The 26,103-nt window shown below is 52.0% G+C and overlaps 1 protein-coding gene across 1 annotated transcript in view; it reads left to right on the top strand.

Moving 5' to 3' along the window:
• Positions 1-639: 639 nt before the first annotated feature.
• NTNG2 (netrin G2) overlaps positions 640-26,103 on the top strand; it is a 47,575-nt gene continuing 22,111 nt past the window's right edge. Inside the window, 3 exon segments of the mRNA XM_072936789.1 lie at positions 640-1,184; positions 3,704-4,802; positions 21,044-21,687. Of these exon segments, the coding sequence (XP_072792890.1) occupies positions 4,590-4,802; positions 21,044-21,687 (857 nt within the window). The 5' untranslated portion in view covers positions 640-1,184; positions 3,704-4,589.

Consider the following 26,103-nt stretch of genomic DNA (forward strand, 5'->3'; position numbering starts at 1 on the left):
GGAGGCAGTGGTGATTCTTTGGATTTCCTCCCCATAAATGAACTGTCATTTATCCATGAAACTGTCATTTATCCACGTGTCAAAAACCTGTCGCTGCTCAGGAATTCTGTCTTCAGCAGCTGCCTGGTGCAGGGAAAACTTGGACCTTTACTTGCCACAGTTTTATCCACCTTTTCCACACCTGGAGTCTCCTCTGCCCCTCAGCATGGACACAACAGAGTTGACCTAAGCAACCCCAGCTGCTTCTCCAGCCCCGTGCTGGAAGGTGCTGTCACACCTTACAGTCCAGCATGTCCATCCCCCACCTCTCCAAAGCAAAACCTGCTTTGGTTAAACCTCACAGCACGTTCCTACCAGTATCAAGCATTTCCCAGCCATCTGATTTCCCCATCTCCGAGTTCCTACTTTGTTTATCCTATTAATTCCAACCACCCCCTCTTCCCCCAACACACACGCACGCAGCCTCATTTACAGCATCTTCACCAGCGGAAGCCTCCCCAAAATATTCAGGGCACACCAAGGGAGGACTTACACGTGTGGGGAAACCCTCGTGACTGGAGATTTTTTTTTTCTCTCTCTCGAGCAAACATGAGCTCATGATTTAAATTTTTTTTTTAAGCTCTTAAAGGAAAAAAAAAAAAAATAAAAGAGAAGCCCCGAGGAGCAGCATTCCCGGCTGCCGTTATCCAACCGGGGGCAGCGGGACGGCGCGGATGCTGCACCGGGAGCCGCGGGGCCGCCGGGGCTGAAGGCTCCCGCTCGCAGCCTCCTCTTCCTCGGGTGGTTTTCCCTCCCTCCTCCTCCTCCTCCCCCCCTGCATTTCCTCCTGCACCTTTAAGAAGCCCATTGCCGCCGGTGGGATGGTGTGTGCTAAAGCTGCACAGAGGAAGTTACGCAGCCGGGATCAGGCACGGAGATAAAAGCTCCGATTGTGATTGAAAGTGAGAGCAAAAGGGATTTCAGCCTCGGCATTAACTTGCGAGGGGAGCCGGGATTGCACAAAGCTCCCCCGGCCATCTGCCCTTGGGGGCCGGCGGCGCATCGCCTGCCCGCCGCGCTGGGCAGGGCAGGGCTGGGCAGGGCAGGGCAGGGCAGGGCAGGGCTGGGGGGTGTGTTTTGGGGGTTCCCCCGGCCCCGAAGTTGGCTGCTCCGCCGGGAGCCCCGCGCCGCAGAGCTCCCTCCCGGTAAGAACCGCGGCGCCGGGGATGGGGAAAGCGGGGCCGGAGGGGGGGCGGGCGGCGCCGGCATCTGCCCCAGCCCCGATCGCTGCGTGTCCCCCCGAGCTCTTCCCACGCTTTCCTGGGGTGTCCCGCTCTCTGTCCCCCTCCTCGGAACATCCCCGTCTCCCCGCCGCGGGATGTCGGGTTTATTTTCCCACTTCGGAGTTTGGGAAGCCCCCAGCCCCAGCTCCGCCGATTCCCTCCCCAGCCCGTGCAGCCCCCCAAAAGTCCTTTACTGTAAAAGAAAGCGAGGGGAGGATGGGGCGGAGCGGGGAGCGGCATCGGGTTTTGCCGGGAACCGCGAATCCATCGGGGAGAGCGGCGGGATGCGAGTGGGATTTCCAGGTTTGCAGCTGGGAGCCGCGCAGCGCTGCCGCGGGGTTCGGGCTCCCGGTCCCCAGTCTCGCTGTCCTCCCCCTCGCTGTCCCCATCCTCGGTGTCCCCAGCCCCGCTGTCCCCAGCCTCGGGGAAGGGATGCTCAGCGTGGGAAAGAGGAGAGCAACTCCCGCTCCGTGAGCGCGGGGGGAGAGCCGAGAGTTCATAGGGAGAGCAACACTTCTGAGAGAAAATTAAAAACTCCTTCATTGAGTTTACTTTCTGCTCTTAATCCGAGAGCAGCTCAGTTGTTGCTCAGCGTTGTCCCTTTATTTCAATAGGGTGTTAATCCAATAATAAGAAAAAAACCCGGAGCCAGCTAAGTCAAGACACAATCTAATTTTGTGTTTTTAATACTCCGGCTATCAGTCCCCAGTGAGTGCTGAGTACTCTTCAAAGAGAACAAAGAGCATTGATTCTATTTGTTCCCGTGAACTGCAGTTTCTTAATAATATCAGGTGAAGATTTATTTTTCTAAGAACTAAACTTAATCAAGCAGGGTGAAACCTTTAATTTGGGGAGCCTCTCTGCCCCGTTTGCAGTATGTTGGCTCATTCCAGAGAAATACTCCAACTCTTTCTGCAAGGGGACTGAACTGGCTAAGTGGGTGTTGAGCCACAGAGTTCACCCCAAACCCTCTTGCCTGGCTAATGGACCGACAGAAAATACATTTTTTCCAGCAAATTTTCACTTCCCTGGGAGTCTGTGACATTTAGCCGGCATAACAAGACACTAATAGATATTATAGATCCTTTCTACCTGGGTTTTTCCCTGACAGCCATTCAAGTGCAAGATATAATTGTTGAGGCTGTGAAAATAGATCCATAAACTTAACAGCACTGGAGTCCTCATTAAAACTACTCTGCTTGTTTTCTACACAATACCAGAGTCTCTCACTCTCTGCTGTTATCAGGCACTTGGCAATGACCACTTTGATGTAATAATTAGGAACTGACTTGTTATAACTGAAAAGACAGCTCTGATGTAAGTAGGACTTATAAACACTGTGTCACACTGGCTTATTATTTTTACTACATTTACTCATAATACAAAAATAGCAGCCAGTCTATTCTTTTTCTGGGAGTTTATTCAGGTCCAACGCAGCTATAGCAGGCTGCGAGCTGGCAATGGAGCATGAGAGACAGCTTCTCTTTTCTGAACTCATTCATCTCAATCAGCAATCTTTCAAGCAAAAAGGGGGGAAAGGGAGATGGTAGCAGAGCGGTGTGAAGCCCCCGAACACGGATCAGTGCATCTGTTAACCTGGAGTTTCTGAGCTTTAGTAACTGAGCTTCATGAGAAAAGAAATGCTAAGCATGCTGTTGAAGCAGATATGCCTCAATTGTGAAAGAAAAGTTGGGGAAAGAAATAGAAAGGGAATCATCCAAAGGTAAATTTCTGTTCTGGATATGTGCCTCCCACCTTCTCAGATGAGATCTCCCTTCTGAATCTAATCCTGAGAGAGGGTTTGACTTTTTTCCCCTCCTGCTTCGGTTCTTTGTCATTTTGTTTTGTAATTACTTACAGTTTTTATAGCTCTACTGGAAAGACAACAAAATTGCAGAAATGTTGTTCTAACCTGAAATGAATACTGGGAAGGTCATTGCTCTTTGTATTAGGTGAACCTAAATGTTATTAGGACTTTAAATTGTTTTTTATTAAATGTTATTGTTCAGATAAATCATATGTGGGGATGCTGGACAATGTATCTGTCTCCCCAGCTGTCTTATTTATTTGCTTATCTTTTTAGAACTATCAATTTGTCTGTCTGTCCCTTCTCTGTCTGCATATTCCCCATCTTCTAATGACCCATAGCTACTTCTTGATATTATTTGAAGAGCCATTAGAGCTCCTGTTGTCCAGCTGCTGTTGCAAAGCAGATACCTTAAATTGGGCAGCGCTCCTTCCCTTCTCCCAGACAGCAGAAAAGCCATAAGCATCTTACTGTGGATTGCTTTTTATTAAAGTTGTATATCTCCCTGTTACAAAAACCTGTCTGGTGGCTTGGCAAGCCCAGCTGAGGGCTCTGCCTCCTGAGGAATCCCTGTTTTTCTTGCTCCAACTGTCCCCCCTTGCTCCCACCTAATCTGTCTTCCAATTTCTTGCAGGTCCCTCCTGCTGATGAGCTCTGCCTTTGCCCTGACCATGAAAGAGAGAGGAGATCTCAGGTAGCCCCATGGATTGCAGCTGAAGGCTTTGGGAACTTGGTGCTCCGTTGCCAAAAGACAGAATTGGACGGGAATCCTCACCACCACCAGAGGACACAGCAGGAGAAGCCAAGGCCAGCCCTGCCCCAGTCACCCCAGTGACTACCCAGCCCTGCTGGGGCCACCACAGATCTGGGCACCCTTCCTGCTCTCGCTGGCACAGCCGTCCTTTGGGAAAAAAGAATTTTAGCTCCAAGCAGTCTCTCTGGTCAGAGTTGTACTGATGACCAGATGCTCTATTTATTTTATGTGCTAATGTTCTAACACCCTAATAATTAAGACAGACACAGTTTAAGGCACTTTCCACAGCCACGCATCTGGAGCAGACCAGAAGGTTGAGGAAAACCTGATCCAGCACCATCTCACAGCCTCTCCAATTTACTCCTATCAAATTTCATCAGCAACTCAGAACTTGATCTTCGTATTGATTGACTGGAGTCACCTCTAGATATTTTCATGCTGATTTGGAAGACCTTTCGTACAATAAAAAGGGGGAAAAATGAGGTTAAGGAAGAATTTTGACCACTGATCAGCAACTCTGGCCAAAACTTTCCCAATCAAGTGAATTGCAAAGTTGGCTTCTGTGCCAAGAGGAACTTTCCACGTCCAGGTACAGCGTGCGGAGTGGGATCATCCCTGTTACTGTGTGGATCTCCTTCGACTGGAGCATTTTTAGATGAGGAGTTTCCATGCTGATCCCGAGAGCCACCCCTAGCCCTGTAGCTGCCTTCCTCGGGACTCTCGGCACTGCCCTCGCCCAGGGACCCCGCGCCTGGCCGCAGCTGCCATGCTCTACCTGGCTGCTCTCCTCGTGCACTGCGTGCCCCTGGCCATGGGACAGTATGACATTTGCAAGTCCTGGGTGACCACGGACGATGGCCCCTCATGGGAGTTTTACGCTTGCCAGCCCAAGGCCATGCGGATGAAGGATTACGTGACCGTGCGGGTGGACCCGGCAGGAATCACTTGTGGGGACCCTCCGGAGAGGTTCTGCACCCATGTAAGTGTTTCCCCCCTTATTTGCTGGCTTAGGACAGGCTCTGCTGGTGGCTGGAGGCAGTGTCCAGCCCAGGTGCTGCTGGAAGGATGTTCTGGGTCGGGGTGGCCACGGTGGTCTGGAGCTGCCAGTGTGCAGAGCAGGGAGAGGGCACCCTGCCCATCCCGGGGCTGTGCCAGTCCTGCAGCAGGGATGGGGCTGGCATGCTGAGGGGAGGGCGAGGAGGAGCCAGGGAGGGCTGAGCAAGTCCTGGAATTTGGAAAAGCTCTGCCCCTGCTGAGCTGCTCCTCTACTTGCTAAAGTGTGGGGTGTGCTCGCCAGTCCCATCCCGAAAGGCTGCTGCAGCACTGCTGGGATTTTACAGGATGTGGGCAGATGGTCTCAGTTTGAGGCAGCATGAAGGGCAGGGCAGGGGAGTTTGGCCCCTGCACACCCACAGCTCTGGTGGTTGGTCTGACAGCCACAAACTTCACTAAAGCCCCTGAAAATGTGCTTCTTCCTCTCTTCAAGCCTCCACATGAAAGGGTTCTGTGGATAGACATTTGCCCTTGTAGTTAAAATCTTTAACTTATTTTCTCTTAAATATTAATCATTGCATTTCATTCCGTGCACCACAAAGCTCAGCAGGAACATTTGATTTATAATTCACAAGGCTTTACATTGTTAAAGAGTTCAGGGGTCAAAGCAAAGAGCAAAACAGTAATGCCCCCTCCCAAAGGTCCCCCAGGAGTGGTCCAGGCACATATTTAAGGGACAGACACCAAGCCAGCCCATGCTGGCAGGGTTTCCACTGGGCTGAGTTTCCACTGACACAAGGAGTGTCTTCTAAAAGAGTATGTTATTCTTTCATTATAATGAGAAAGGGAGTTCCCTCTCTAAATCAGTGCAGGGAGTCCCATTTTCTATTGCCAGTGCTACCCCATGCCTCAGTTTGCCACTCTGGGCCCAGCCAGTCAGGGCACCTCTTGAAAATCCAAGAGAAAAATGCTCCTGTGACACCAAGAGGTGCCAAACATTTATGATCATCAGAACATGCTGCCAGTAGTTACCCAGTTCCCTCCAGCCTGAGGGCTCTCATTAGTACCAGGGAAGGCATTTCCACTAATTCCAGATAAGTAGCAGCTTTTCCTTTTAAAAGATCATTTGAAAAGAAAGATTAAACCCAAGGTTGCAAATAAAACCGTTAACTATTGATGGGTCAGTCTGTATTTCCATTTATCTGACTGACTGCAGGAGGATTAAAAGGAGAACACCAGATTGCTTCCCACTATACTCACTGCAGCTCTTTGCAAACCCTCTCTGGTTAAGGATGCTCCAGACTTCAGCTCCACTGACCTCCAAAGAAGCAAAAGACACAAACTGCAATCAGCTCCCTGCATCTCTTGATTCAGTCAATACTGAGCTGAAATCTTTCTATTCTGGGCACCAGCAGTATTTCCTTGTAGCGTACGCCTGCCATGTGCTGTAACACTTGCAAACACCGTGTACAGCCGTGAATGAGAGCTACACAAATGCAAAACATGGATTTGCCTTCCTGTCCCTGCCTCACCCCAGCCTGGCCCGGCTCTCGCCTCCCAAAACAGAAAGCAGCACTCATGGCAATGTCCCTGAGCAATTCCCTGGTGAAGAATCGAGCTATGGACAGAAATAATAAACTGCAAGTTATTTTTAAGACTTTTTGGGATGGATTTGTGAAATACCACTGTATTCATGGCCTTTTGCCCCTCATCTTACACCAGTGCTGTTCTCTCCAGAGGACTAATGAGTTATAAAAACGAAGCAGAGAGGGAACAGTCAGGCTGAGGTGAGCAAGGAGCCCAGCCAGCACCCAGTGCACAGAGTAGGGGGTGGCTGCAGGAGAGATCCAGGCTCCAGTCCAGCCTTAGGACTGGGGTGGTGTGGGCTGGGAGGCCATCAAGACACTTTGTCACTGCCTCTGCCACCGAGAATGCCACGTGGCCACTTACTGCTGAGCATCCCCTTATGGTCCGTGGAAAGTGGACTCAGCAAGAAATGGCCCTTCCATGGCCGGGGCTGGGTGGTGACTTGACACCTATCGACGTGCAGGGAGAGGGAGCAGAGCCCGCAGAGGATGTGAGCCGAGTTCTGCCCCCCTGCACTAAGGAAGTGCTGGACAAAAATCGATGTCTGTGCCCACAGATCATTACAGCCTCCAAGCCCTGGGAGGGGAGAGCTAGCAGCTCGCACAAACCCAGCGCAGCTCCTCGCTGCCAGCCTGCTCAGGTGCCTTTTGGTGTCCTGTTATCCTTTCTCTCCAGGTTTTTAATTATTTCCTTGTAACAGGTGGGTTCTCACAGGAGCCTGGCTTTCCAGCAGAGAAGTTCTTACGGTGACTCTATTGCTTTCTTAGGTGTCTTTCAAACCAGCAGGGGACTGTCCGTGCAGTTAAACTCGCGTTACTCAGAATTAAGCGCAGCCCAGCGGGGCTCCTGCCCTGCTCAGACAGCTGCAATCAAAACTAAAGACACACAAACACCTTTCTGTGCTCAAAGCAGCCAGACAGGGATGAGCTGCGCCGTGTCCCCGTGCAGGGCAGGCCAGGAGCAGAGTCCTGGTGGCACTCAGGACCTTGTCAGACAGCGAGAGTGTCCTGCGAGGCTGCACAGCCCGCGGGATCACACACTGCCCTGCCACAGCTCCAGCAGTGCTCACAAGACTTCTGCACCAGGAGCCTTCAAGAGATGGCAGGAGTTATTTGGAGGAACGTCCTTTGTGTTTTGTAGCAATTCTGGTCACATTTGGCTGCTTCCTTCTGATTGGGAAGTGTTTTGCTGCTTATTAAAGTTAAGGGTTTTGCTTTTTCCACAGTTTCTGAACCTGTTCCTATTAATGCCAATGCCTTCCTGGCTGGGTCACCTGAAAAATGAATTGTACTTTGCCCCTGGCAGGGCAGGGGGAAAGGTGGGAGCAGGAAGACAGATGGATAAGTAAATAAAAGCCTGAATGAAACTGAAAGTGTGACTGAAAACTAATAGGGAAAAGATCTTTTAAACCAAGGATATCGAGGGAGGGGTGAGACCTCAAAGATCAGAGGCAGGGCATGGCTCAGAGCAGCTGAATGTGGATTTCAAAGGAGAGGGGTTTGCAGGGCAGGGGGATGTGGTGTTCCTTCACCTCCCCACCCTCGGGGGCAGCAGGAGGAGGAGGGTGGCACAGCTGGCAGGCTGCTCCCAGGTGCTGGGATGCTCTGAGATGCTGAAGCATTTCTTTGATACCAGGCAGGGACCTTTGGGAGTTTCGCTTCCAAGCATCAGCGTTTTGCAGACAGGATGCAAATCCCTCAGGTTTTGTGGGGAATTCATGCATGGGGCGTGCAGTGGGGAGCAAGCAAACACCAAAGCCCCAGCTCCTTGCAGCTCAAGGAGTTTCCAAATCATGCCAGCAGAAACAGAGAGAGGTGTCCATAACAGACAGTCATTATGGGATGGTTTTGCTGCTCCTTGACATCCCAGTGAGAGCACGGGGAACACACCTTGCTGCAGGAATGGGAGTTTTTTCTCCCCCCAAAGGTGTCAAGACAGTATTTCTTGTTCTGACAACACTCTTTGATGCAGGGCCGAGCTCTCAGCCCATATTGATGGGTCAGGGGTATTTTTATTTGGCGTCAGCATTGTTTCATCAGCTAATAGAGCTTGTTGACTTTGGCACGGGTACATGAAAGGAAAAGGCTTTATTTATTCATTACACATGCAGCCAAATTGGATGTTTAGTTTAATTCTTAGCTAAACTTTTCTGAATGACATGTGGTTATAAGGCTTGTACTAAAGGACTGTTTCTCCTGTGGATTGGGTGCTAAAATTGGAAAAAGCAGACAAACCTTTGGGCTAAGAAACACTTTTCCTTGCATTTTTAGCCCATCTCATACAACTCTTCTCATCTATATCTTTGTATACCTGTTTAGGTGCAAACAAGGGATTATGGATTTAGGGATGACTAAAAGTCAAAAGTTTTTTTAAATAGGAAGGGTAAAGCCAACGTTTTTACAGTAAGAAGGAAAGAAATAATTGCTTCAGCAATGCTCTTTCAAAAGCATTTTCAAGCGTGCAGCATGTTTTGGTGGTTAAAGGATGGATTCGTCACTTCTGGTACCCTGAGCAGAGACCCACAGCCCTTTCCCAGCCCACCAGAGTTCTACCTTGTTTTGAGTAGAGCCAGGGGGCAAAGCACAAGGCATTCTCAGCCTTTTGACTGCCCTAGGGTTCAAGAACATCCTTTGGGCTAAGCAGAGCCTGTATACAAGTCCAATGGAGAATCCTTTCCAAGAAAAGCAGATATTCTCCCTCCTCCTTGAATAAATCAGCACTACCCACTGCTGGTGGCAAGCCATCCTTGGCTGTAGCAGAGGGAGGTGGAACTGCCCTTTGCCCTTCATTGTGGAGCCTGTATGGCCCTGGGGATGATCACTTTGCCTTTATGCCAACATTCAGCAGCACAAGAAATTCACTCTGTGCTGTCAGATCCCCTGTACACCCCTGGCAGGGTTGTAGGGATGGAAAGATGTGACTTTCTTTTCACAGCTGCAAAGTGCTAACAGCCCCTCTTCCCCCTCGAAGCCTGCAGTCCCTTAAATCAACACCTGGAAAATGCTCCCCTCTCCTTGGAGGAAAGCCTGGAAAAGACAACTTGCTGCCATTTCCACCCAGAGGAAAATCTCCCAATCCACCCCTTGCACCCATCGTGGCACTGCTTTTGAGTGTGGGAGAAAGAGCTGGAGCCTTTTGGTTCTGTTCCCACCCCTAATCACTCCCCAGCATCAGGGCTGCTGCAGAGGACACTGTTTGAAGTCAGGATCAGTGGCTCCCTGCCCTTGGGGCCAGACCCTTGGGTTGTACATTATTAGCTGCTCAGCAAATTACACACTGCTCTTCTCCTGCCACTGAGGCTACTTCAGAGTGCAGCAGGATCCTGGTGTTTGAAAAGGAAAGGCTTCACAGAAAAATGAGAGAATACAATTCAGCTTCAAATTAGAGAGTGCTGAGCAAACGGGATTTTCCCTCAACAGCCTGTAACAATTTCCTTAAGTGCCCAGTTCGGGATTCATCTTGTTGTAAAGTGGGGATGCTACTCCCCTAACAAGGATCATTTCCAACTGCTGATGGGAAAGACACAGTGATAAAAACAAAGCTGTCAAGTAGATTTAATTGGTACAGCGAGCAGAAAATTTTCCCCTACACCTTGAAGTATTCAGGAAGAGTAAACTACTTTTAAGAAAAGCTTCGCCCTTCAAAGGGAACAGTGTCCAGATGGGAAAAACAGAAGAGAATGAACTGAAGACTTGCTGGGAAGTGTGGCCAGAGCTGGTAGAGCAGTTCTTACAGCAGCCCTTACACTCATACAGCAGCTCCACGTACCACAGCTTTTGACAGGCAAATTTTGAAGCCAAAGGTATTCAGGGAAATCCTTCCTATTTATTTATTTTAAAATCTGCATCTTATTCTATAGCATAGATTTGATTTTCCAATAAACTTTAAATGGATTTCTCCCTACAGAAAATCCTGCCTGCGTAGGAAGAGGTGCTATCCTACCATGCTGTGGTTTCCCCGAGTGAAAGTCCAGTTCTAAGTTTCAGATCTTAGTGTCAGATCCCAAACCACCCTTTTACCATCAGTCTTTTTTCAGGAGCTCAGTGCTGCAGTTACCCCAGGCTGCATGGGTCCCTCCCATGCAGGAGCCACCACTGCAGCCTCTGCCAAGACGCTGCACCCCCCAGAGCAGTGGGGCCCTGGTGCTGAGCTCCATGGGGACGCTGCCACCGCCGTGTCCAGTCCTACCTCGACACTTCCATGTCCCAAAGGGAGAATTAGCACAGATTCAACTGGTTCCTACTCCAGCCAAAGGGTTTGTAACTCCCCATCTGCTGGCTGAGTCAGCTGCTTCAGCTCTGTAGTGCTGCCAGTCAGGAGGTTTGGGGAGCCCTGTCTAAGGAGAGGGTCGCTGTTGGGGTCTCAGGGACAGCCAGGACATGTTTTGGGCTGACACAACTCAATCCAAACCCCCAACAGGCACCTGCTGAATTGTTCCCCTGACACAGAGCATAAAGCAGCCAAATGCTTTTCCCACAACAGCAAAGGCAGAGCCTTTGATGCAGCAGACAGACACAGGAGCCCTGATCAGAGGCTGGAGTGGGTGCAGGGGTACCCATCACCCAGCTGTGCCCCCTCCACAGAGGCTCTGGGCAACATCTGCACCTCCATTTGAGAAGCACAGCAGAGCCTCCACTCCCTCCCCTTTCCCACCCCCGGGCTCTGCATCCTGCCCTCCCCCATTCAAACTATCAGGGCCTCTCTCACAGAATAAATTATTAATAGCGGCGTAGCGAGCCTCTCTGCAAAGGCTGCATGTATTGAGCTTACAAGGCGCACAAGCTTTTAGAGAGCAGGACACTTTTCCTACTTCCTAAGCAATTTCTTAGTCCTGAATCAATAATGCACTCGCAGCCCTGCACACAGGTCGCTGCTGCTGTGCTCCTGCTGCTTGGGGCTGCGGACACAAATACATCTCTGTAGCAAGATGCAAGGGCTTAATAATCTGGCAGGGAAGGGATGGGGCGGAATCCAAGCAGCTTAATTTGTAAACAAGCTTCAGGGAAGTGCCCTGGGAAGAGCAAAGCTTGCAAGTCCACGGTACAGAAAGTCTGAGTTTGGAGACAAGCTAAAAAGCAGTCAATGGGATTAATCTGCCGCTTTTTGAACGCGTGCCCACGGCTGCCAGCTGAGGGATGTCTGGTTTATCTGATCCCTGGCCACTGATCCCAGGCTTTAGGTCACCCCACAGCCAAAGGGGGAGGTTGAGGGGTGCAGCCCCGGCAGGGAGGTGGGGGTGGAGGTGAGCCCAGGGCGGCAGGAGGGATGGGGTCAGAGCGGCTCACTGGGGGATTAGCAGTTCACAAAGAAAGAGCTGCTCAAAAATGATTCCACGGGAGGCTGCTGCGGGTGATGTGTGTGTATACCCAGCACAGATGAGATTATCTGCTTAGGAGTGGAATTTTCCGGGCGGCATTAACCCTTGTGCCGCCCCCAAATCGACAGGGTGCTGGGCAGGGGATCCAGAGCTGCTGCCAGGCCCTCCCTGGGCTTTGCAAATGGAAGTGCTGCTTCCAGGCACTCAGCAAACAGCATCCTTGGGACCCCTCTTGGACAGGTCACCCACGGGCTGGGCTGGTTTCAGGCTGGAGGTTGAAATTCCTCGTGTAACCAGATTTTGTTTGTGGCTCAGCCAGAGTGGGCGTGAGGGGATTTGTGTCAGCGCAGGAGCGGGGCCAGCTGCATGGCCAGGGGGGACAGTGACTTGGTCGGCCCCTGTGCATGACAAGCTGCATCTCCCTCTGGATCCTCCCTCTGTGGAAAGGATGCTTCCTGCCTGGATGTCACCCTTTTTGCCGAGGTTGTGCCATTTACAGCGCAAAGACCAGTTCAGACCCTTTGTGTGAGGTGCTGCCAGAGCACAGGGAGAGTTTCAGAGACAGCGTGGGATGAGAGCAGAGATTTCCTTGAGCCTCACATCAAGGGTGGGTGAGGGAGCCACTGCTTTGGCCTGCTGCAGGTGCCTAAGGGAGTTCAGTCCTCAGAAAGGTGAAGCCCTCAATGCCTTGTGAAGCCCAGACTTGCTCCTGAATTCCCTCCCTCAGTTTTCCCATCTGGAGACAGGACATTGCCCTGCCACCCTGTCTGGCATGATGATGCCTCCCCAGGGCTGGTGGAGAGAAGGGCACAGTGCTGAGCCTGGATGAAATACGAACGAGATGCTTCTCGAATTCAGAGCAGGCTGGAGGGGGAAGGGGAAGCGCAGCCAGGAGCAGGGCTTGAATCTCTTCTCTGGCGGAGAGACGGGCCCAAGGGAGCCGGGGAGCCTTGAAGGAGCGGCGCTGCTCGGTGAATGAGGATCTGCTTCGGGCCAAAGGGAACAGGCAAAGCAGCAAAATGTCTCACTGAGTGTGTCCCGGTGTGGCACCCAGAGCCAGCGGGGCTGGTTCTGCTGACCCACGCTCTCCCAAACCCCACACCAGGCAAAGCCCGTCCCAAGCAGGCCAGGGGTGACCTTGTGCTCGGACAGCCTCGGATCCGGCAGGAAGGGGAAGGAAGCGGAGGAGCAATCAATCCCCCAAACCACGCTCGGGGAGGAGATTGGAGGGTGTGACATTCGGCTGAGCCAGAATTAGCAGCAGATCTGTGGAGGGACCCCATTTCCACCCTATTAATAATTCATCCCAGCTCTGCCTTTACCTGCTCATAAACAGCAAACAGCTTGTTAGCGAGGACGGTTTTCTCCCCTTTTGCTGTCTCTGCTTTAATAAGAGCCCCTTGCAGATGGCTGGGGGAGGGAGGGGACAGGGGAAGGACACATGAGTGAGCAAAACACCCCACTAGCCCTCCCTGAGCTTCAAATCCCATCCCACCCCATCCCATCCCGAGCTGCCCTTCCCCTGCAGAGGTGAAGCTGCTAAACAACGCCTCACCAATGCCTGGGTGCCTTGCCAGAACCTTCCAACCCACGTGGGCCACCTCAAAATGCCCCTTTGGAGGGGCACTGGGAAGAGGAGAGTGATGCCTGGAGGATGTGCAGATGAAGGCTTTGCTGGAGCATTCCCAGGCGGCCGCTCAGGCAGCCCATGGGAAAATTGCATTTTCTACCTTATGAGACAGCTCCTGTCTTATCTAAAATATAAAGCTTGACCAAAGAGGTATTTTTAAAACAACAACAAAAAAAAAGCAGAAAACATAGCATCTTGGAGAAAGACTCCCCAGAGTCTCCACAGTCCAATGCTGTGGTGCTGGCCCCATTTGGGACCTCTCCCTGCACACTGGCAGGCATCCCAAAGCTGTTTCTGAGATGTTCTCCAGGTTGAAGTCACAGCTGTGCACTGGGGAAAGCCCATGGCCCACTTAGGGGACAGGGAAATCTGTGCAAAAAGAGTAGACCTGGCCAGGCAGACCCCAGTGTCCTCCCACGTCCCTCAGAGGAGGGTACAGACCTTCACCTGGGCTCACAGAAAAGGGGATTTGTGGGGCTCTTTGGAATACGAGGGCCCTCATATTTCTCCTGATCCCTCTCCGTGCTCCCAGCCCTCTCTGCAGTGAGTTATGCCACTTGCCAGCTGTTGGAAATAATCGCTGTAAATTAATTACGGTTGTTTCACCCCTCTGATCCCTCCCAGCCCATGAATGGAGTGAAAATTAATTGTCAGAGAGTACTTGCAGCTCTCTTAGAGTCCCACCCTGGCCACTGGCAGGTTACAGTTTATGCCCTAAAGCATGAGACTTAATTACTCACAAATGTTATTTTTGATCATAAAATCACCTTGTCTTGTCATAAATCCAGATAGAGCAGTTGAACCCTCAGATCAGGAGCAGCAAGAGTGAAAACACCCTGAAATGTCATTAGGACGAGCCTCTGTTTTCTCCTGGGTAAATGCAATTCTGTTTGGGAAGCAGCATCACGTCCTGGAGCGATTCTTGGAAGAAAAGCCAAGGAAGTCTCCCAAAACACACATCACTCAGGGTGGCCCTTGTCAGAAATTTGTGTTGCAGAAAATAGGCTGAACTCTGTGTCAGAGGGGAGGTTAAGGGTGGTTGGCACTGGAGCTGGGTCAGGCACCTTCCGTGCTCAGCGAGTGATTTCCCTGCGCTGTGACACCAGAGCAAAGCCACAGCAGGGAAACGGAGACCCCTGCAGAGCCCTGGCCGTGAGGGAAGCCAGGGCAGGGCATGGAAGGGAAGCAAAGCCCCGCAGCTCAATCTCAGTGTGGGTTTGGGGCACTCAGCCCAGCGTAAATCAGGAAAGGAAATGTGCTGGGAAGGTCATTTCAGCTCCACCCCGCAGCCTGTGGAGCCAATGGATCCAACGTGGTGCTGGACAGGGGAGCGGAGAAGGGAAAAGAAAACTTTGGGAGGAATGTGTTCCAGAACATCCACAGGACAGGCAGGGATGGAGTGAGCTGGCTGTGGTCCCCTCTGCAGCTTGGGGACCCCCATGTGCTGTGGGCACCCCGTGACAGACAGGGGAGGGAGGCTGCAGGACACCTGCAGCAGCACTGCTCCACAGCAGGGACAGGAGCAGGGCAGGAGGGATCAGGTGCACATGGAGATTTTGCTGATCCCTTTGTTTCTTGCAGGATTTGGAGGAAATTTGACACCAATTTCAGGACTCACTTGCAGCACGAGGAAACGCAGGGACTTTGTGAACCTCATCTGCTGCCCTTTGAGCAGAAATTCAAAGGCAGCATCAGAGGTGTCCTGAGGGGAGCAGATGGGCCTTGGGTGTCCTGAGGGAAGCAGAAGGACCTTTGGTGTCCCAAGAGAAACAGAAGGGCCTTGGGATGCTCCTGAGAGCTCCTTAAACATCACAGCTGGATGGGGTGGGGGCTACAGAGGGAATTGTCCCCTCCTGAGTGGAGGTGGAGGTTCAGACCAAGGTTTCCTCAGTCAGACCAAGGTTTCCTTGGTCACAAGCACTCCCAAGAAGGAGAGAAGGAGGTTCCTGTGCTGTCACCTTCTTTTCCTGGCTCTGCAGACTCTTTAGGGGTCTATCAAACAGCCCCCAGTCCCAGCTAGTGCCAGATCTTGCAGGAGAGCCTGGAGAGGTCTCTGGTTAGGTTTGAGAGGCAGTTCTTAAAGAAAAAAAAACAACCATTCCAGAGGAAAGTACCCAGGAGAAACCCACACAGCAGCACTGATCTCTGTGCTGAAGAAATGCTTTTAACTTTTTCCCCTTAAATAAAAATTTTCCTATAATGCACCAAGGATTTCCACACCCCACCCCCCAGCTGAAAAAATACAAAGTTTTGTTTTCCAAAACTCATCCAAGTTGATGAGACCTTGTCATTACTCTTATTAGGAGACTGTAATTAAAAACAAGTGGTCCTGGGCTGCTCTAGGTTTTGGCAGAGGCCTTGGCTTAAACAATTCAATCAAGAAGAAGAGATCCCCAAAAGCAAATGAAGCCCAGGACAGTTCTCAAGACACCATTAAACAAATCATACCAGGTGTGAGCTGTGATCGAGCATCCTTGGCTAAGCAGTACAAACCCTCACATCATCTACTCATATTTTCTTGCTCAAATCTTGTTGTTTTTTTCCCCTTTAATATTATTATTATTAATTTTTTTTTTCTTCACTGTGCAGCTAGTGGTTGCACTTGCTTTCCAGCTTCCCTTTGGCATGGAGATCTAAAAGCTGCAATCTTATTTCTGTGCAGCTTTCACCATTCACAACAGATGTCTAGTTTGTTTAAAATATTCAACAGCCTAATGATTAATCGAGCAATTGCACGTACAAAAATATATCATTTTATGCTATGAGGCTTAAAAATGGTATTATCTGCTAGAAACAAAAAATAAAGCAACTTTGGCCTCATTAAGAGCCCTAAAAAACATCTGGGCTTTGTACACCTGAGGCCTTTTGTTGTGTCTGGTTTCCCCCATTCCCCCCTTCCCAGCAAGGTGGGGAGCAGCTTCCCTGCAGCATCCTGGGTTCCTGTCATCCTGCTTTGTCAGACCAATATCGTGTTTCTTAAGAAATCCTCCTCCTCAAGGAGCAAGTCTCTGCTGTCACCTTCAGAAAGTCCCTTTTGCAGCATTTCTGCCCGGAACTGACTCCAGGCACCAAGAGGAGGCAGAACCCAAGGGCTGGGACACATTTGCAGCTCAAGGACTGGGCTGATGGGAACCTCCTGAGGGCACCTGGATCAGGGCAGTCCCAGCATCGCTCCAGGCTGGGGATGAAGCACTGCAAGCAGCCCTGCCATGGAGGAGTTAGAGCCCCAGGACCTGAGAGGGTCTGCAGGAAAGATGGGGAGGGCTCTTAATTATGAATTGTACTGTTAGGACAAGGGATGATGGCTTTAAACTAAAAGGGAGCAGATTCAGATTAGCTGTAGGGAAGAAAACTTTTATAAAGAATGTGATAAAATACCAGCATGGTAAAACCTCAAAGGTGATGGATGCCTCATCTGTGGAAACATTCAAGGTCAGGTTGGATGGGGCTCTGAGCAGCCTGACTGAGCTCAAGATGTCCTTGCCCATGGCAGGGGGTTGGACTAGATGACTTTTAAAGGTCCCTTCCCACCCAAACCATTCCATGATTTGGCTCACAGGGGCACAACCTTACCACAATGCCATTTTTTAGGACACCGTGTCCTCAACGAGGCTCTCACAGTTTGTCCCCTGGAGATTTGACCTTTTGGACTGAGCTGGGGCTAAACAAGGCTGCAAAAACCCCAAAAAGTGTGCAACCAGAAGAGCTGGAGAGCCTGAAATCTGCAATGTCTAGTTGCTGTGAGGACACTCACGACTGATTTAATAGCGTGAGACTCAAAGTGAACTGGTTTATTTTAAGCTCACTGAGACCAAGTTTGCCTGGCTAATGCATCCTGACTTTTAGATTGAAGACTTAAATATCTAGAGACTTTGGACAGATTCTTTGGAGGACACACGGCTTGGAGGAGGAAACCAGATTCAAAAATAATACCTGGAATTGTTTCAACAGTGCTATATCTGGTCTTACCAGGACCAAGGGAGCAGCCAAAATGTGGCCATCTGTTTCCGCTCCCCCCTGCCCTCCTGGCTGACTCCAAACCACCCCCCCAGCAGAAAAGGCATCCAGCATCCCACAGAGGAAGGACAATTCAATAAACCTAACCCCAAAAAGGAACACTTCATTTTAGCAGAGGAAGCTGTAGCGATGTGACTCACTCGGTGGCTTTTGAGGCTCATCCCAACCTTGTCACTTGGAGGTTATTTTTGTGTTTGCCCTGTTACAACCATGCACCTCTTGAGCCATTTGCCCACCACCAGAGCATCAGGGTGGTTAAAGAGATCTTTGGGGGTGCTGCCTGCTGAGCTGAGCACGCTCCCAGGTTGTGATACATGGGAGCCAGCAGGACTGTGCACCTCCATTCCCTGGGATGAGCATATGGCAGACAGGAAGGGTTTCACTCCTCTTCTCGCCTCTCCTGACCCTGCCAGGGACGAGCCTGGCCAGCCCTGTTCCTCCAGACAGAACATGGGGAGGGAGATCATGCTTGATCAGACTTCCCTTACTGCTCCAGGGAAATCTGTCCCGCCTCCCATCCTGCCCAGCCTTTTGTCTGGGTAATGTTTCCTTCGTGTGGTTTCATCACAGAGCCCTTTGTTTAATATGGCCACTCCAAAGAAAGCATTTGATAGGAGCATCATCCACAGCGCTGGAGGTGGCCACTGTGGCCATGCTGGGGACAGCTCAAGTGGCAAATACTCGGTGAGATTGATCTCACACCAGCTCAAGGGCTGTGCCTGCTGCACACAAGGGAAGGAAGGCTCATGGCAAGAGCTCTGAGACACAGGCTCTGCTCAGACAGAGCCACTGAGCAGCAGGGCAGGCTTGTCAGAGACTTTCCTGCTGCCATCCCAAGCCAATTCTCCACCTGCTGCACCCTCCTTCAGACAAGTGGCAAGAATGGACCTCTGGGATGGTCTTTTCAGGACTGTCATATTAAGCCATCTGTATGGCCACATTGACAGGAGGACCATACTGCAACACAATATGTTGCCTCAGCACAGGAAGCACACTCAGAGCCCCCAGCACTTCAGCTGAGGGGGATTTCTCTGCCTTTTCCCTCAGCCACCACTGCAAAGCTGTGCTGAGAGGCAGCTCCATCCCCCAGCAGGAAGCTGTGTCTCATTAGCAGAGGTAAACAATTCCTCTGAACGTGACGAGTCAGGAGAGCATATTAAATATGTCAATATCTCAGGGTTTTTTAATCCCTACTCCAGAACAGCTTGTTGTGGCAGGAGAGGGCCCCCCAGCGTGGCTCAGAGCCCCAGCACAGCCCAGCTGGCATCTCCCCCTCTTTGAGGGGGTTGTGGGGTGCCCTCACCCCTCAACCTCACCCACCCAAGTAAGCCTGAGCGCTCCACTGATTTCCCTTCTTCAGTTATCACAGCTACAAACAAACAAAAACAAATAAACCATCCAGCTATTTGATTTTAGAGCACCAACTCCAGCATCCTTTTGTGAGTAACCTCCCTGCTGCAGGGTGGGCTCAGCAGCTCCAGCCCAAGCACACACAGAGGTGACAAAAGCCACACATGGCCCAGGCTGAGGCTGTGACAGAGGAACAAACCCCAGCACGGCATTTGCAGGGGTGTGTCAGAGCAAGACTGGGTTGAAAACAGTTTGAGTTTTGACCTGTTTTATGCTGTGCTGCTTTCCTCGTGCACACCAACACAAACACAACGTGTGCTGTATTTACAGGAGTCCCCTCTGTCCCCAGGGCTGCCTCCCCTGCACAGGAGCCTGGCTCTCACCTACAGATCAGCCACTCACTGCTTTGTTTTCCCCCGTGCTGACAGAGCAGCCTCCTGCTCTATTTGCACTGTGCTGTTCACATGCTGCTCCACACACAGAATTATTTGTGTCCTCAGGAGTTTTTCAGGGTTCCTGGGTGTTGTGGCCTCCACTGACTTTGCAAACAGTTGCTTGCCTTCAGTGCACATCTCTGAGCTCTGAGGAGGCACCAAAGGCCCATTTTACAGACATGGAGTGGAGAAGCTCTAAGTACTTTCCAAGACTTTTGGTTGCCTGGCTGGAGGTGGCAAAGCCCAGATTTTCCAAAGCACGTTGTGTTGCTCAGAGGTTTCCATGCTCAAAGCACAGCCCCACCTTGCAGCTGAGAGCATCCTCCTGTACCAGCCAGATCCCCTCCTCTGCTGTGCCTGGGTGTGCCCAGGGCACCCTAAAAGCAGCTCACAGGCACTCAGACTCCAACAGTTCCCTAGGTCACAGCCAGCCATGGACACAGGAGAATTCTCTTCCCACACCTGCAGCAGCCAGAGACACACCCAACCTGCTCAGATCCAGCCCTGCAGCTCATTTTTTGGAGCCTCCAGGTATCAGCATCAGCTCCCCACACCCTGGCACAGCCCCTGTGCTGCAGGAAATCCCCAGGGCCAGGCAGTAACACTCTGATCCCACACACAGCACCTCCCTATGGCTCCCAGCCACGCACAGAGCACCCACAAACCAAAGCACAGCACCCAGCTTGGCCTTACCTTGAAAGCTGCTGTGCTCAGGAGAGCCAGACCTCACACCCCAGCAGGCTCCTCACCTCCAGCCAGCAGCTCTGAGCAGCTCCAGATGCTTTATCACCTCCTCCTCCTCCTCCTCTGCCAGGTGCCTCTGCCTTCCTGAGCAGGGTCCCACAGCAGCAGAGCCCGCTGTCATACCAGTCCCTCTCCCTCCCCAATCCTTTGGATTTTGGATCTGAGAGGGAGGCAAAGTGACAGCAAAGAGATGCTTCATATGCAAAAAAAAAAAGGGATGTGCAGTGTGTTGCAGAGTTTTTTGTGGTCTGTACCCAGCAGAACACAGCCCTACACAATCCCCAAGGCAGGGGTGACCCACATGCTCACTCCTACAGGCAGAGGCTGCAGGGCAGTGATGCTGGGCTTCAACAAACACATGGGTGAGCAATAAATGCATTGGCACAGCTGCCCACCCCCAAAACTTCAACATGTGGTGTGTCACCTTGACACTGTCCTAGTGCAGCTCAGAACCTGTGGGTGTGGAGGTAAAAGAGGTCTTCTGTCCCTGCAAAACACACCAGCCTGGCTGTGCACTGGCACTTGTGGGCAGAATGGGATGGCTGGATGCTCTCTCCCACTGCTCAGGCCTGGAGGCAGTGGACTTTGTCACCTGGATGGGATGAGCCACCCTTCCCACCCCATTCCCTCAGGGCAGGAGCACAGATCTCTGCTCTCTCTGCCACTGCCCAGTTCTGTCCCAGCTTGGAGCTGGAGAAAATGGGTTTCCCTCCTCTAGCTGTGCTCAGAGGCACTGGGGGGATGGTGTGTCCCAGCGTTTTCTGAATCAGGAGGCAGGGGTGTGCTTGGAGGGTTGCAGCCATTCGGTTCCTCCAAGGGATGAGCACAGCTTTCTACTGTAGGCTTGTAAACCAGCCAAGCTTAACCCAAGTTTCTCAGAGACCATCTCAGGGAAGGAGCTTTCTATGAAAATCGCCCCGTGCCAAATTGAAAAGCCCTTTCCCAAAGGGCCTTTCAAAGGAAAGAGCTCAGCCGTTCTTACAGCTGAGGCAAAGCCGCATCTTTCTGCCTTAAATCCTCCACAGCCAGGCCCCTGGCACCCTCCAGCTCAGCCCAGCACTTAAGGCTTGACCCAAGCAGCCAAACCCGTGTGCCCACGCCGTGCCCAGGCTTTGTTTCCCCTCTGGTGACCGCTGTTGTTGTTCCAGGAGAACCCGTACCTGTGCAGCGACGAGTGCGACGCCTCCAACCCCGACCTGGCGCACCCGCCCAAGCTGATGTTCGACAGCGAGGACGAGGGGCTGGCCACGTACTGGCAGAGTGTGACGTGGCGCCGCTACCCCGAGCCGCTGCTGGCCAACATCACCCTGTCCTGGAACAAGAGCATCGAGCTGACCGATGACATCGTCATCACCTTCGAGTACGGGCGCCCCACCATCATGATGCTGGAGAAGTCTCTGGACAACGGCAGGACTTGGCACCCCTACCAGTATTACGCAGACGACTGCATGGAGGCCTTCAGCATGCCAGCACGGAGGGTCCGAGACCTCTCCACCACCAGTGCCAACAGGGTCCTCTGCACCGAGGAGTATTCCCGCTGGGCGGGCTCCAAAAAGGAGAAGACCGTGCGGTTTGAGGTGCGGGACCGCTTCGCCATCTTCGCTGGCCCCGACCTCAAGAACATGGACAACTTGTACACCCGGCTGGAGAGCGCCAAAGGGCTCAAGGACTTCTTCACCGTCACCGACCTGCGCATGAGGCTGCTGAGACCCGCCCTGGGGGGCACCTACGTGCAGAGGGAGAACTTGTACAAGTACTTCTACGCCGTCTCCAACATCGAAGTCACCGGCAGGTAACGGCTGCTGGGTTTCTTTGGGCGTCTCTTCTCTTTTCTTGCTGGAAAACTGAGCCGTCAGCGTCTCTGCCGACCGAGAGATAACCATTTCTCCCTGTAGCACCTCTTCTCCCCAGGCAGGGCAGCAGCTGTGACCTTGCAGGGAATGGCTGGGGCACCTCCAAGGCTGTGTCCTCCCGCAGCTGGTGCTGGGGGAGCTGGGACATGGCTTGGATGGGCACTCAGGGTCTGAGCTCCCTCCAATCCCCTGTCCCAGCTGTGCAAACACAGCCAGCCTTTGCCCAGTGTCTCAGGGGTGATGCTGGCGGATATGGGGCGTGGAATGAGGCTCGCCCCACTAAACTCCAGCTCCCTGCCAGCACAAGCAGGGTAGGTCATCCCCAGCCAGTCCCACACACCCTGAGCAGCCTCAGCCCTGGCAGATTAATCTTGGGCTAAAGGTAAAACCCCCTGACACATCTGGGGCAGAGGAAGCAGGAGGGCGTTTGTTTCTCCTGGGTTTTGTTTTTCAGCTCTCTATACAATGCCATATGTTACATTATGACATCAACTGAAAAAGCAAAGTAAGGTGGAAAAGTGCCGAGATGGCTGATTTCCCATCCAGCTTGTGCGAGACTTACAGGCGAGAGGGGAAAAATCTCCCCATCACCCACCCCGTGCTAACAAGCTTCACCACAGCGACAGAGGAGCCGTTTGTATCGGTTCCAAACGGTTTGCTTCTGAGCCTTGCAAGTAGAAATGTTTGCAGGTGCCACTGAGGCTGGCTTTGAACAGGCTCCAAGGGGAAGGAAGCTGCAGGGAGGGATGGGAGAGCCCTTTCCACCCGCCAGACAGCAGTGAGGGTCTTTCTCATGGTGTGGTGCCTGTCTGGGACGAGCAGCTGTATCATTCAACTGGTTTGGGGGCGTTTTGGGGTGTCCACCGTGGGGATTGCTCAGGGAGGAGTCCTGGGGGCTCAGGCATGTGGGCAGAGAAGTAGGAGAGCACCTCCACATGTGTCTGGTAAATTAGGACTAAATGTTTGATGTCAGTGCTTGTGCAATGAGCTTTGGCTTCTAGAATCAGCACAGATACCAAGGATTTGTTACTGCTCCCACAGCAGCCTGGGGATGCTTGATGCTTCAAAGAGTTAAAATACCCTCGGTGTCCCGTGAACACCTTCCTCCTCTGAGCCATTTACCCTTCCTGCCTGCCTTGGGCAGGATTTGTTGCTTCAGTACTTTGGACCTGAGGTCCTGCTGGTGGGATTCTCCCCAAACCAGCACTTTGCCCTCAGCTGTCCTCCTCCCCCCTCGCCAGCCTCCCATCATCTTTTAAATTCACCGGCCAAATTTAATACCATTTAATACTAACAGAGGTTAGTTCAAGACAGAAAATCCCTAAAAATTCTAGAGTCAGCTAGGGAAGGGAAAAAAAAAACCCCTTTCAAATACACACCCAGGGCTGGAGGAGTCACAACCTCTGCGAGACATCCAAAATCCCGCTGGAGGTGGGGATGGCCGGGCTGCGAACGCCCGGTGGGAGCTGCAATGCTGCTTTTGAGCCGGGGCCAGAGGAGACAGGTTGGGGTTTGTTGGCCGCTCCCTCCCGCCGCTCCGCTCCCCAAAAACCGCCCGAGCGCATCCTCCTGAGCGCACCCCGAGCGCATCCTGCAGGGCTGCTGGCAGGAGAGGGCTTTTCCTTGGCTGGGAATAGGGAAAAGTCTGAAATCTGCTTTTATCAGCCCGAACTCCCAAGTTCTGAGCTACAGAAGATGCAGCTTTGTGCTGCTCCAGCTTGCTGGGCTGGTTCCCAGGAGAGAGGGACACTCATCCTGGACAGGGAAGAGGTCAGTGCCTGTCCTGTGCTGACTTTTTCAGCCCCCATGGGTACAGGGCAGGGAAGGTGAGCAGCTGAGGAGCTGTGGATGTGTATAAGATGGAGAAGCTCCCTGTGAATTAACTCTGCTCCTGTGATTATTCCAGTCCCAGCAAGCAGGTTTTTGCACTGAAAAGCAATCTAATTCCAGCTGTAAGCAAAGCCAGTTACAGTGCAGGGACTAAAACCAAATTAAATCTAGTGTATGGCTCAACAAGGGATGGGTTATTGAGAGGAAGAGAGGAGAAATCAATGTGAGCCTGACAGGAGCACTGTGCAGGGAAGGGGGGAGGAAGGGTGGGCAGGGATGGGGATGGACACACACTGCCTCTTCCAGGACGTGTTGGAGGAACTGCAGGAAAGTGCCTAGATAAAACTGAGGTGGTGTTAGGGATCCACTACAGGGGGCATGGAAACAAGAGGAGCGGTGATTGTGGAGAAATGAGGGGTCAGGGCAAAACGCAGCCAGAAAATTCCACCTGGAGAGCAGAGTGAGCAGCGCCGAGGCTGAAGGAGCAGTGCCTGGCCATAGCTTTGGGCATTGCCTGTGTCCCTGCACCACAGCCGGATTTTGGCGGTGCCCTCAGGGTGACGAGGCACTTGGCAGCTCAATTCCAGCTGGAGTTCATGGCCAAGGGAAGAGCAAAACACTTTGCCCTCAGAGCAGACCGTGAGCCCAGTGGTTTCTTGTGCTGCAGCCTTACCTGGTGGGTTCAGAGAGCTTTCTGTGATCCCCTCAGTCCACCTACCTCTGGACCCCATCCTTCATGCCTCAGCTTCACAGCAAGGAAAACCCCTCATCATGATCTCCCAGAGCTTTTGGGGAAGAGAAGAAAGAGAATAAAGGACATGGGGACAAGGGGAAAGAGTTTTCTGCCTTCTCTTGTCCTGGGGTCCAGAGGATCTGGTGAATCCTGGGGGTCACTGCTTCATTTGTGGGTGTTGGGACAGCGGGCTGCTCCCTCAGGGTCTCCTCTGCATCTCCTCCTTCCACAGACTCAGCCAGGTCCATCTCTCCGTTCATGACTGACAGTTTATTTTTACTCTCTTTCTTCTTGGTATCCTTTTCTTTTCTTATTTTCTCCCCCTCCTTTCTTCTTCCATCCTGTCCCTATTGATCTGCAGAGTAACTGGAGATGCAGAAGGGTCAGGACAGGAATAGACACAAGCAAGCCCTTGGTCTGTGTGTTGTGTGTGTGCCAGGCAGGGTGGGGAAGGGAAGTGGAAGGACTTTTCCCCACAGATCTCTCTATTCACTGCTTAATTTTCTCCTCGGTGCAGCAGTGAGCTCGGGCACGGGTGAATGAGCTTTTCCCTGGCTGACAGGGCTGTGGTGAGAGCCACTGGTTCTGCTCCCATTGCACACTGGGTCTCTCTGGAGTCATTTCCTCCCCTCAGAACGTCAGTCACTGCCGTGCTCAGCAGGGCACGCTCCATCACGGAGACATTAATAAGCTGTAATTGAAGTTAATGTGCCATGGCCAGGACATGTGGATCCAGTTAGGAGAAATCAGATTGAGCAGAAGTGAATCAATTTTAGGCTGGTTATTAGGATTTTTCTGCTCTGTCCTGCCCTGTCCCAGTGCATGCATTGCCTGTCTGTCTGTCCATCCTGCTGGTGATGAGCAGTCCCTGGAGGAAGGCAGGAGGAGGGAGCATCCCTCATCACTGAGCAGCTCCATGGAACAGAGCTCCACAAAGAGGTGCCAGCAAGATGAGGTTTCTGGTTTTGAAGTGGCATTTCCTTTCCTCACTTCACCAATTGCTCTTCTCAGGCTTTCCTTACACCAAAAAATTGAAGGCAAAACCCCTTTGCACTTCCCTGCTTCTTTCCCTGGTGCATTCTCAGTGCAGTCGCATGCATGGCTGCTCTCCAGGAGGATTTTCTCTCCACATGACTTGGAGAGTTTGTGCTAGTGGAGCAGAACAGCTTTGGCCAGCCTGTTATCCTGGTGCCAGCAGCCAGGACCAGGCACTCCACACCTGGAGGACCAAGGCCACCCCCAAAAGCTCCTCCTGCAACAAAAGGAGCTGGAAATGGTCAGTGGTACCCACATGCAGGAGGTGTATTTTTCTGCATTTGTGGTGAGTTTTGAGATGTGGAGATGATTGATGCTGCATTGCTGCTAAAGATGAATGAATGCAGCTCAGTGCACTTCCCTGTGGCTGTAGCTCAGCTGGAACCAGGGGTGCCAGCACAAAGCATATCCCCACTGCCCCTGGGCTGCTTTGCCCTGGTTGGACATTCCTTCTTCTGGCTCTGTTGTGGGAGACCTTCCAGCTGATCTTGACTTCTCCACCAAATCTGACTTTAAATTGGAGAAAAGCTTTGGTCTGTGGAAGAGTCTCATGCTGAGGGTCTCAGATTTTGTGTGGTGGCTGGTGAACATCTCTCCCTGAGGAGCAGGGTGGGACCTGCACCAAAGGGGAACAGGCAGGACCTGGGGTGACCTGTGAGAGCAGGGGCTTCCCCAGCTGAGCTTGCCCAGTCCCAAATTTTGGGCATCACTCCCAGAATAGCCACGGGCTCACCCAAACATCCCCAAGAACAAGCCC

This window comes from Taeniopygia guttata, chromosome 17 (assembly GCF_048771995.1).
Source record: "Taeniopygia guttata chromosome 17, bTaeGut7.mat, whole genome shotgun sequence".
Lineage (NCBI taxonomy): Eukaryota > Metazoa > Chordata > Aves > Passeriformes > Estrildidae > Taeniopygia > Taeniopygia guttata.